General features: G+C 43.2%; 1 protein-coding gene across 2 annotated transcripts in view; it reads right to left on the minus strand.

Moving 5' to 3' along the window:
• Positions 1-12,861, minus strand: part of dachc (dachshund c) — a 31,413-nt gene that overhangs the window by 14,856 nt on the left and 3,696 nt on the right. For both annotated transcript variants that reach the window (XM_049599739.1, XM_049599740.1), the window contains exons 2-3: positions 6,483-6,592; positions 3,121-3,231 (exon numbers count right to left, since the gene is read on the minus strand). In XM_049599739.1, the coding sequence (XP_049455696.1) occupies positions 3,121-3,231; positions 6,483-6,592 (221 nt within the window). The remainder of the gene's footprint in view (positions 1-3,120; positions 3,232-6,482; positions 6,593-12,861) is intronic.

Consider the following 12,861-nt stretch of genomic DNA (forward strand, 5'->3'; position numbering starts at 1 on the left):
CGGTATGGAAAAAACACATCGTTTCTTATGTGTGTATGTATGCCTGAGCTGTGTGTTTGTGTGTGTGTGTTTCCACTTGACTCTATCATTAACAGTGATTAAGCTTTACAGGTTTATAATGGCTGGTGGTAACCATGCCACCTAACTGCGCACAGATGCCGGCAGTCGTAACTGAGTGTATACAATGGTAAACAATGCTTAAGACTGGGAGTGTTTACAGACATGGGTAGAGAAAAAAATGTACTACACACACACACACACACACACACACACACACACACACACACACACACACACACACTCACACAGTCAAAGCCAGAAACAAGAAGTAACAGGCTCAAACATGCTGTAATTTCACTTTTGCCTCCTTCTAATTTATAAAAAAAAGCACAAGGACACTTCCCTCCCTTTCATTTCTGTCCTAAAGCCTCACAGTATGCGCCACATGTTAAGTGTGTGTGTGTACGCGTCCCAGGTTAATAGCGTATTCCACACAGACCCCCATAAGCCCTGTCATCTGTCTAAACACACTGATGTCGCTTTAACCTGTCGATAACAGTGGGGGCGGCGCGTCCCATTTGTTTGTGTGTATGTGTGTGTGTGTGTGTTGGTGCGTGCATGTGTGCGTGCGTGTGTCCGTTCCGCCATCGATTGTCCAGCATTTGTCGTTTGCATTCAGGATAGTGAATTAGAGAGAAGACTATTGATTTGGCTTCAGCCTCTCATCTTATTCATCTCTCTATCATCCTGGTGCGCTCGCTCTTGTCCACTGGTGCTCTGCTTTTTGCTGGCTGCTCTTCCTTCACTGCACAGCCGGGGAGCGGTGCAGTAAAGGGAACAGTTTTAATATTACACGACTAATTAATATACCAGCACAAGTAGCCAAAAGAATGTGAACACTTTGCTTACTTAAAGACCCTTTCCAATGAAAACCAAGTTTTAAAACTGGTTAAATATGATGTTTTTTATACACGACAAGACATAATGTGAGTGAAATAAGCAGTAAACGCCATGGCTGAGCATTTTCACCTTGGAACTGCAGTGAACCAATGACAGTCTCAAAAACACGGATTCAGACAGCCATGGTTTCATATGTCACAAACCTGAGGGACCTGTCAACTTGCATATCATTAGCATGATGCTCTGCCAAAACAAGGTGTATGAAATGAAAAGCCAGGTGCTGGTACGTATCAGTATTTTGCAAGCTAATTTTCACTTTCACTTATACTTGTCAGAACTGGTGATCAGGAAGAAGGTTTATCTAATATTAGCAAAACATTATCAGCTGTTTGATAACGTAGTAAAGCCAAAGATTCATGTTATCCATTACCGTTTACAAGCAAAGGTTTGTGCGTTTGACCAGCAGAGTCGAAGGTGAGCAGATGCGCTTTCGCTACAGATGAGCAGCTATAAGGGGTGGGTGGAGATAAACTTGCATATTCATATATGTGCGTACTTAATGAGGCAAGTTTGTAGAGGTAAGGCCCAAACACACTAAACCAGCATCAAAGAACTAGTAACGATGAAGGCCGACTGTTGCATCGCCCCACGTCGCCTGTGTCTCAGCCAAAAAGTTGCAACTTAACTTTATTTGTATAGCACCTTTCATACAAACATGCAGCCCAAAGTGCTTCACATGGGAAAACTGGAATGACACAGACACAAAACAATAAAACATCAAAAAAGCAAACCAACCAAAACAGAACAAACTAACAAAAGAATGATTAAAACTCCATAGAAATAAAATAGAATAGAAAATGAACGGGGGAGATAAAACAAGGTAAAAACCAATGGTTAAAACGTAAAAATCAAGACTGTAATGTTACACCACATTAAATGACACATTAAAAAGGTAGGTCTTTAATTTACGTTTAAAAATAACTGAATAATAACTGAAGACAACACAAAGACTATGGTCAATGGCCAACTAGCACGTACGCTCTGCACCTGCGTGAGAGGAAGTAACTCCCCATTCCAGCAGGTAGCGGTAGTCTGTATTCATCATTGAAAAAAGGAAAAGCGACAGGACGGATTCAAGACGCTAGCTAGCCAGTTAGCATGTTAACAACCCAACCCAATGTTGAAAGAACAAAGCATATTCTTGCTAAAGAGCTCAATGGCTCAAAAACAATGTAACCTAATATAACAGATTTGTTTTCATCTTACACCCTGCTGACTTTGGCATTTATTTGCTTTCCTCACTTCCGTTTGTGTTCTTGTGCCATCGTCTCTGACGCCGATTCAAGATGCTGAATCAGCCAAAAAAAGGCGCCAACTATTGCCAACGGTGCAGGACATACTGCCTCAGGCAACTAGGGCGACAGAGGCTCACCAACAGCCCCACACTGACCAACAGCTGACCACCAGCTTGGTGTGTCTGGGCCCTTACATCATGGAAAAAACTTCTAAATGTGTACTTCTGAAAAACAGACATGAGATTCTAGGGGTTTAATCGATGCCAGGAGAGGAACTTTTATCCTTAAAAGTAGAGACTTTTCTTCCCGTAAATCCTGATCTAATGTTAGTCAATACGCGAGGCCCATGCCATGTTGAGCATGAGTAACAGATCTGGTTTGGGTCTGCTCTCTCTTGATGTCGTGACTAATATGTACTAATGATTTGCGGGCAACATTTCGAGGCCACAGAGCGGATGACTGACTGTGTTTTCTCAGGAAACGTTTCCTGAATCTTATTGAATCCCACAAGTATGCAAACAAATCAAAGCTGAGGGAAATATTCGTCCTTACGGGCATTTATCAAAAATGGAAAAACACAACTGGTAATAAAAAAATATGATGCTCTCTATGTTTCTGATGGTTTGGATTACCTGACCCAGATGTTTGTTTCTCTTCTTCTGAAGAACTAACTCATCACTGCTGTAGTTTGTTTTTCATCCACTGTCGCTCAGAGGAAGCGTACCAGCAGCAGAGGTGATGTCACATCCTGGTTTTAATCAGCTCGGTTCAGCAGCCGCACATAAACACAGCTGCTCAAGTCGTACTGACTTGGCATCACGGATGTATACAGACAACAACCGTGCGATGTGTTATACGACCATAATTAAACATTTCGCACAGACGCGTGTGCATGTGTGCGGATGGACCAACGGATGCCACTCACCCAGTCCATGGTTGTGGTCCCCGTTCTCTCCGTTTGGCCCGCCATGTTGCTGGTTGCTGTGGTAACCGGCCATCGCCTCCAGCTTGATCTTCTTGGCCAGGGCAGACAGATCTGAGAGGGAGACAGATATAGAGAGAGGTGGAAAAGGGAAGAGAAGGACAGAAAGAAAGAAAGAAGAATCAATAAGAGCCAGATCAATGGCCCCGGTGGAGGATTAGAGCAGTGGGTAGGCAGGAGGTTGTCATGGGAAGACAGAGGCCAGCCATTCATTCTGACTGCACCGCTGCACTGGCCATTTAGTCTGCCAGGGGAATCGGCAGTGATAGGAACAAGCCAAGACATTCATCTCTCCCACACAGGGACATCACATCCCACAGCACAGCACACAGGATGACAGTCAGTGGCGGCAGCAGCTCCACCTTTTAGCCAGAAAGCACTTCTTTATCAGTACAAATTAGACACATTAGAAAAAAGTGAAGATACTTGTTAATAGGGGTTATGCACTTTTGGATAAAATGAAATGGAGAGTGGTAAAATGTGGCAGCCACATTTTAATTTGTGCCTTGAACCCCAGAAGGTAGTCTGACCCACAAAGCAACCTTTAAAACTCCATCTTATGCCACAGAAAATTAAATATCTCTTGCGCTAATACAGACAAACAGTGAATTATTAAAGTTGGACAAAGCATGCAACTGTGCAAACACGACTCAGGAAACGCAAACAAACCATAAGTCTTAATTTCCTGATCTTGGATACAACTAAACATTTGCAACAAACTGAGCTGCTGAGTGTTTTCTCTTCGTTACACAATTGGTTTTCTCAGGTGAATCATCCGTCCGTCCGAGACAACCACAACAAATTGCTCCTTTTCTTCTCATCTTCTCTCCCTCTCTTCCCTGCCATCTTCCCCCGCTCTCCTCCCATCCCCTCTCCTTACTTTACCTTTTCAAATGTCAGCATCACAGCAGGACATAAGCCACTGTGTTGCGTGTGTGTATGTGTGAGTGCACGAGGGCGAGAAAAAGAGACTAAGGAGGATCACATCAAAGATTTCTCCCTGCCTTTTACGCTCAAATGTCCTCCCTCTCTCTGTCTCTTTCTCCCCTCTCATGTGGCCAGCTCTAATCAGTAGCGCTGACATTGCCGCCGTGCCCTCTCCTTTGGTGGAAAAAGACTCTTTTCCCACTGAGAAAGATGCTCTTGAACACTCACGCATGCACAACACACACGTATACACACACTCACACACACACACACACACTCAAGCACCTTTGAACAGTGAGAGGAAGCGGAGCTAACAGAAAATGGCTTCTTTTGAGGCGGGGAATGAAAAGATCAGGTTGCAGTGAAGAGCACAAAGCCAAGGGCAACTTTGAGAGCGGTGAGGTGCCAACAATTACTTTTCTGCCTTTCTCTGCGTTTCACACACACACACACACACACACAAACACCACAATGGGGACTGAAACACACAACTGTTTGTGACAAGAACAAGCAGCACTATGGCCTTTAGCAGGCACTTGACTGAGGCTGTTCAAAAATATAAAACAGACTCTGACGTTACAAATAACCAGTTTTCCTTCAGACATTTTTGCTCACCTTTTCACCTGCCACTACATTGAAAATTTCAGTTATCCTAAAACTTAATTTAATTCTTTGAGAGACATTTAATGGGCTAGTTTGGAAAAGGGGAACTGAAAATCTTAAACAAATTAAACATATTTTAATCGCTGTGTTTTCAAGCAGGAGGCTTTTAAGGAAATTATAAAAATTGATTTCAAAGCAGTTTCAGAGGCCCAAAGATTATGAATCTTACTCAACTTAACAGAGGACTTTGTGTACTTATAATTCAAGAAAAAAGGCAAACTTGCAAGTTATGAGTTGTTTCTCATGTGTCAGCAGCGTGTATGGTAATTTTATTAATCAACACACAGGTCGCCTCTCAGAGCCCCGCCTCCTCACACTTATTGATGATGGGTAAAATGTGTCATTATAGGGGTCTGCAGGAAAAAGGTGGAAAACCGCCTCCCCATCCCATGTGTCTACTCTGCATCAGCAGCCTGCTCTATTCTTTAAACTGATGGGAGTAACTCAGCTGGCTGCCAGGTCATTGCTTTCACTTTCCGACAGCTGAAAAGAGAACAGAATCTGAACTTTGCCAGCAGCTCCTCTGAGGGCTGGAGCAACAATGTGTCACTAATTCACTGTTTAAAGAAGCTGGTGGAGCCAAAAGAGGGATTTCTGCTGCGACTTCTGAGGAATTACAAACTTCGACCTTATGAAAAACAAAAAGGGGGGTTGAGAGAGTCGGAGAGCCTTTTTTCCTTTTAATGGGTCTTTGATACAGAACACTGGAAGGTGACCTGAGTGAATGTAGTTCATGCCAAATTACTGAAGTTTTTATGTTTTCTCTTCAAACAACACAGATATCAATTACACATAATTAAAAATAGATTTATATGAGTCAAAGCTTATTAGAAGGAGTAAATTATATTTCTTGCTTTACTTATTTATTTAATTTTGCTCATCATTTCATTCATTAGTTTATTCTGATCAGTTATTTTTTTATATTTGCACATTTTACACCTTTTAATTAAAATACTGTGCCTAATTACATATGTGCCAGTAACTGCAATTTCTTTCCCATACATTTTTATTAATATATATAGATATATCTACTTCCCCATGTCTTTTTGTCCTCAATACTTAGACACAGATTCTGGTGTGTCACTGACTCATCATCATTACTGACGAGTTTTGACTATAAAAGTGTGCAAATTCTTTGATTGGAGGCATGTAAAGGGACAAAAATACTTATTTTTCGCTTGTTTGCTGTATCTTCAGTTCACCAGATAAACGTGTGTGATTCAGAACACTGTATTTGTGGTGTAGAGATCTGCTCCCTGATAGTTTTCTAATTAACATGCTGAGTAGCAGACTGTAGAAAACCTGTGGCGAAAATAAAAAAATACAAAGAGCAGAAAAAAAGGGAACAGTTTGTCAGAGTTGAAGGTAATGTTTTTGTCAATCAAAAAAGGCAAATAAATAAAATCTTAAAAATTGTTAAATCTAATAAAACTAATTTAGATTGTGACTGGTAATAAAATAAAATAAATTAAAACACAAATAAAATATTTAAAGTATATATTTTTCCACACTAAAGTGCACATTTTGGATCTTGCATATGATGTCAGTCACTTTAAGATGCAAGTGGACACCATAATTACATGGTGTCAGAAATTATTCCTCTCAACAGTGGTAGTTTAGTACCTCTGAGCACCTGCGTGATATTGTTTCTGCAGCACATGTGTGCACATGTGTACATATATACTGTATGTGCGTGTCGAGGCCTGGGTGGTCACCTGCAGGAGGCATGATCCCAGCGTGCATCAGACCGCTGTGGGACAGCATGTGGTGAGTCCCGCCCTCTGTCACACTCTGCAGCCTCTTGGGCGGTCGTCCTGGCCTCGAACTGCGGGCAGAAAGCACAAGTTAACATTAGTCATTAGGCAGTTTAATACTTAATACTCCCCTCAGTCAGTCAGGTTTTCATGCTGAGACTGAGATGGGTGGCCTGGGTAGAGAAACTGCCCTTCAGTCTGTAAACCTCTGATCCTGCTGAAGTGTCAACAAGCAAAACACTGAAACCTGACCGGTTCCAGGAAGGCTGCTGTACAGCAAATCTGACCTCCCTGTGGATACGAGCAAGCAAAAAAGGAGTTTCCCTATGGCATCAATAAAGCACCTCATTACTGTTCAGCTTACTCATTCATTTGTTTGCTTATTAAATGTGTTTGCTCGTCTCCTTTCCTTTCCATCCTTTCCTCACTCGGTCATTCATACCCCCCACCCCCCCCCCCCCCGCCATGTCACAAATTTCCTCAATAAAGGCTGCGACTACAAGCAGATTCACATGGTTTGATTGAGCCGGGCATGCTCAATCAATCCTGGAGGAGGTATGTGAAAAGCTGTCAGACATCACTTTGGCTCTGACTAAACGGTGTGAATGTCCTGACAGGGGAAATGACACGGGCCACATCAGGCTTAATGACAACCAGCGCAGCTCATCTCCTCTCATACCAGCCTGACATTGGATAACATGAGTCTGTGGGCGAGTGCGCGTACGAGTCTGTGAAAAGTGTGTGTGATAATAAAAGACACAGTGAGCGAAAGAGGGGAAAAAAGAAGAGCGGGAAGAAGAGGGTGTGACGTGGACAAGAGAAACAAAACAATAAAAATGTAAAGGGAGATGAGATAAAGGGGAAGATGAGGAGATGTAAGGTGAGAGGAGAAAGACGAGAGTCCGAGAGAGCGAGAAAAGGTGGGAAAGAGTAAAAAAAAAAAAAAGGGAGGGAGAGATAGACTAGCAGCAGCAGCAGCAGCTTCCTAGCGTGGGGTGTCTTTGAGCAGATTTTAATTAGAATCTAATCCAGCCGTCATTAAGGCCCCATAAACGAAGCTGTCAGTCAGGAGATTAATGGCGCCTCATTTGCATATTGCATATAATTCATCAATTACCCAGCAGAAAGGACCAATCCCCTGTTGACACACCCACTGGCTGAGAGAGGGGGGAGATGGAGAGAGACAAAAAGACAGAGAGAAAGATTGTGTAGTCACTAACTGTGGGAGAAAAACAGGTAGCTCGAGTGTGTGTGAGCGCACATCACTGTGTGTGTGTGTGTGTGTGTGTGTGTGTGTGTGTGTGTGTGTGTGGCTGTCTGGTATGTGTGTGTGTGTGTGTGAAGTGTTCAAAGGTTAATTTGATGAGCCGATGAGCTCCACAGTTCCTGCCCTCAGTTTTAATGAGTTGTTATTATTGTCTCTTATTATGGGCCCAGACCGACTGGGATGTGACAGCTGACATCAGATATCACACACACACACACACACACACACACACACACACACACACACACACACTGGCACGTAGACAGTGAGAGAGAGACACTCAGGTAGACGTATGCATATTCACACACACCCTGACAGACAGACAGACAGACAGACAGACAGCAGGAATGTGCAAGAGGGATGAAGTTGTAAACGTGTGCAGCCGTGGGAGTATGTGTGTTTTTTCGGGAGGTGCATTCACATCACACACTTTTTTTTTTTTTTTTTTTTTGCAGTGCATATAGAGCAGCATACTGTGCTTCACAAAAGCAGGAAATTTATTTTTAGGTCTAAAGTTTGAAGGTAAAGCAACACACTGCAACTGATGTTGAAACACCTCAAATGAACACACACTCACACACACACACACACACACACACACACACACACACACACACACACACATATGTACACAAATGCAGAAGCGAGCACCGGTGGGGGGAAATAAAATACACAGAGACCAAAGACTGTGGTTGGTTTTTACAGCAGCCGCTTCCCTTTCCCTTACTACTGTTTATTTGCACAAACTAATTAATGGCCTGTGTGTGTTGTGTGTGTGTTGGTGGGCGTGTGTGCCTTTGTATATGTTGCATTTTAGGGGGCATAAAGAACTGGAACCTAATTTTGTGTTTAGTCTGCAAGTGCGTTGATACATCAAAGTGACCCGTAGAGGGAGGTCTATGTGTGTGTTGTGCATGCGAGTGTGTTTTTGCGAGAGTGTGTGTGTGTGTGTGAGGTTGGAGAGCACCGGTTCCCTGAGGTAGGATTAATGAAAAAGCCTTTCATGGAAAAGTCATCAAGCTGAGGGGATGGAATGAGAGAGAGGAGGAGGGGGGGGAGAAAACAGTTCATTGTGCATGTGCGTGTGTGTGTGTGTGTGTGTGTACAAGGTGTGTGTGTGCGCAGAGGAGGGGGTGTATGGCTTATGACCTCTTTGTCTCAAACTTTAATTAAAATCTCACCCAGACGTCCTCCCTCATGCCAACGCTCTGGCCACACACACAAACACACACATTAAAAAAAAGAGGTACTCTGTACATTGAGTTCTGCCCTCCAAGCTTAGATTAGTGTGTGCGTGTATGTGTGTGTGTGTGTGTGTGTGTGTGTGTGCGTGTATGTGTGTGTGTGTGTGTGTTACCTGAAACATGAAACGCCAAACATGGCAGCTGGAGCTTAGCACAGGTGGAACAGAAACAAAACATAACAAAGATGACAGATCTCTCTCTTCCTCACTAACACACACATTCACACACACACACACACGGAGAGGAAAGAGAAAAGTAATGAAAGAAGAGGAAGTGTTACAGTCAAAACAGTGGAACAGCTACTGGCTTGGAGAGACTGAGGTGCTGATAGGTAGCAGCTGTGTGTGTGTTTATGCGAGTATGTGTGTGTGTGTGTGTGTGTGTGTGTGTGTGTGTAGGAGAACTAGCTCAAACAAGATTTTGTTTGGAATATATTAGCGGCGGTTTACAGCTCCCATGCTCCCATCCTTTCAATCTGTGTTTATCACACGGGTTTGTATTCGCCGTCACGGTCCGGTTTGATAAATCATATCGTCGCCGCTGTGCACAGGAAGACTTGAGCTGCTGGTTAGAGAAGGCAGGGAAAGATTGATGTTGTGATCTTCCTCTCAAAATCGAGGGCTGGAAAAAAAAAAAAAAGCTTTATGCGCCATTGTTATTAAGGAAAGCCTGTGTGATGATGTCATGAAAGAAGCAGGCAGGACAGCACACACACAGTGACTCACACACACACACACACACACAAACACACACACTCACACAGGACGTTTGATCATGGCAAGAATCTGATCTCCTAAACTGATACCGCCTTGCATTCCTCTCCCACATTCCAGGGTCAAGACGATGTCAAGTCTGTGTGTATGTGTGTTCAAAAGTGAGTGTGTGTGCTCAAAAGTGTGTGTGTGTGCACACAGTGTACTCCATTAAAACCTGTCATAGTAGAAGACACGGAGGCCCTCTCTATCTCATCATGCTCTTCTCTATAAAACATCAAAAGAGTGCAGGGGTTAAAGTTGAGCTAATCACCCCATCCTAACACACACACACACACACACACACACACACACACACACACACACAGCCCTCCTCCCCTTCATCCTAACGCTGCTGACTTTGACAGTGAGTTATGGCGTGGCGGTGGGGCTCGGCTTTGAGGAGTCCACCTTCCCACACATACACACAACACCGGCTCGCCGCTGCCAACTCGCACGGCCGAGGTTCGCCACAGAGAAACACAAAGAGCAGGCTTTTGTTGCACTCTGCAGGCCGCTGCGTCTCATTTATCATTCATCGTTTCATTTAACTAACTTTTTTTTTTGGTTTGTTTATTCTACACCTGCCTCATATTTGTCTCTGCTTCTGTAAATGTTCCTGCGTGTGAGAGCTGCAAAGAAACACGTGCGAACTCAGGACGTTGTCGAACGTCAAGAGTCAGTTAACCTAAATTACACAGAAACATAATTTCCCTTTAATCTCCCGTGCGATCTGGCCATGGTGTTGAGTTTTCTGCTCCCACCCCAATACAGTGGAGGTGAATGGAATTTGTTTGTGGTGTTCACACCCTTGCAAATAATATTTCAGCAACCTTTTCCCAGAAAATGTCCCTCTAATGCAGGATAACCAACGCAACACAACAGTTTTATGAGGACTATTTCTTCAGAAGTCCTCCGAAAACCGCTATCTGCCTTCTCTATGTTATCTGTTCTCCAGAGTAACATGGAAACTGTGTCTGGAAAGGCACTTGTCAGACCACCACAAACAAAATTCCACCTCCATTTGTTGGGCTCTAAGCAGGAATCTTAAAAACAGACATGGGTGTGAGTTTCGCCTCAACATTGGGGACACACACACATGAAGCCAGCCAAAGAATTTTGTGCACCAACACTTCATTTCCTGCATTATGGGGATTTTTTTATGCACCAATTGCATCAATTTATGGTGCAAACTTCATCAGAATGAAAGTCTTTTGCCACTTTTGTGTTTTTAGTGGGGGGGGGGGCACATTTTAAATATTGAGGGAGACCTTTCCCTTGCATCCCCACGGAAATCTACACCAATGGAAAAAAGACGTCTTAAAATGAGGGCAAGCAAAAACAAAACTGTCTGCATGGTAGATATCAAGTGGCAAATGATAAAATATGTGTAATTTATATGAACCAACCCTTTAAAGTAGCACTGCTAAGGAAACATGTCCTCGCTGTGTGTAAAAAATGTTCACACACACAAATGCAGAAACCATGTGCTGCTGTTAACACATGCTTTGTTAAAAAGTAACAAGAGATCATGTTACTTCACTGCATTAATAATATGTGGAAAGGTGGCATTTGTATACTCTACACAAGTATAAATGCACAATATATGCACACACACACACACACACACACACACACACACACAGAGTTTGACCTGAGCGAGCTGTTTGATGTGTGTTCCTAACAGAGAATGAAACTGTTCCTTTGTGAGGGAGAAAGAAAAGGACGGAGGATCAGGTTGCCTCCTACACGCCATGTTCTCTCTGTGGAACTAATGTCATTTAGCAGCAAAGCCAGCAAACACACAGGCGTGACCGTGTGAGCTTGTGTGTTCAGAGATGACAGAGGGAGTGTGTGTGTGTTTGTGTGCCACCAATGCATGAATTATAACTAGGCTTTTGACTGGGGGTGAAGTCGGCCCTTCTTCATGGTTTGATGAGTCAGTGGTCAAGGTGTGTGTGTGTGTGTGTGTGTGTGTGTGTGTGTTTGTGTGTGTGTGTGTGTGTGTGTGCACAGCAGGGATAAATGAGTGAGACAGAGAGGAGGAGGAAAGACAATGATAAACAGAGGATATTTTTCATGACCTCTGTTTTGTTTTAATGTTAAAAAAGAGGCAATGAATGAATAAACAGGAGGAATTCATATAAAGCGTTTCGTTAGTCATGTTAAACTATCAGACAAGGCTGTTATTTCCCCTTCAAGCCTGTCCGACTGTACTGGACTGGAAAATAATAAGTGATGGCTGTCTTAATCAGTAACAAAAACCTCACTGAGCCCTGACGCTGTCACAGAGCTGTAACATCATGTTCTTAGAGATGAACTTTTGGGTTCAGTCGGCAGGGCCGGGCCAGTCCCCGCTTTAACGACACCCATGTAGAGGCCCACTTTTACCTGCTACTACTGTACGTTTGCTCCAACCACACCAGGGATTACTTAGAAACTTCTATTGCAGGGGGCTGATGCTAATGGCCACCACAGCACATTTGAAGCCTTCAGACAAAGAATCACGGAAGTTGTTTGAAGATTTCAGACGAGTGATGTTTTCAGATCTCATTAACTAAAGGCTGTTTGAGTGTTGTGTGGATAATTAGAGACGGCGGAGGCTGTGTATTTTCAGCGGTTGTATAACAACGTTCCCATTAACACCTGACATAGAAGAAATCCCAAAGCAGCCAGAAGATGCATCTGGATTTTGTCTTGGTTGGAGGGCCTCAGATGCTTAAGCGCAGGTGTTAATCCACGCACATGGAGCTGGAAGCTGATTCTCATAATGGCTTGTTTCTTTTAAAAGTGTTTCTGGTTTTGCTCAACAAGTCAAAGCTTGTTTCAAAGCTCCAAGATAAAAGTGGAGCCAGATTAAAGCATCTGAATAATTTGACCTAAAACCAAGAAACATAAAGAAGTAGAAAATAAGTAGTTAATACTTTGCAAATTCAGTTTTTTTGGTGTCTATCGCTGCACATCTTGACACATCCCCTATCTGTATTTAATGGCAGGTGTAAATTGGATCATTCATGCTCCAAGGAGCAGGGATTAACTATCAAACAATATAAATTCCCCAAACTAAGGCTAATCCA

Source organism: Epinephelus fuscoguttatus, linkage group LG16 (assembly GCF_011397635.1).
Source record: "Epinephelus fuscoguttatus linkage group LG16, E.fuscoguttatus.final_Chr_v1".
Classification (NCBI taxonomy): Eukaryota; Metazoa; Chordata; class Actinopteri; order Perciformes; family Serranidae; genus Epinephelus; species Epinephelus fuscoguttatus.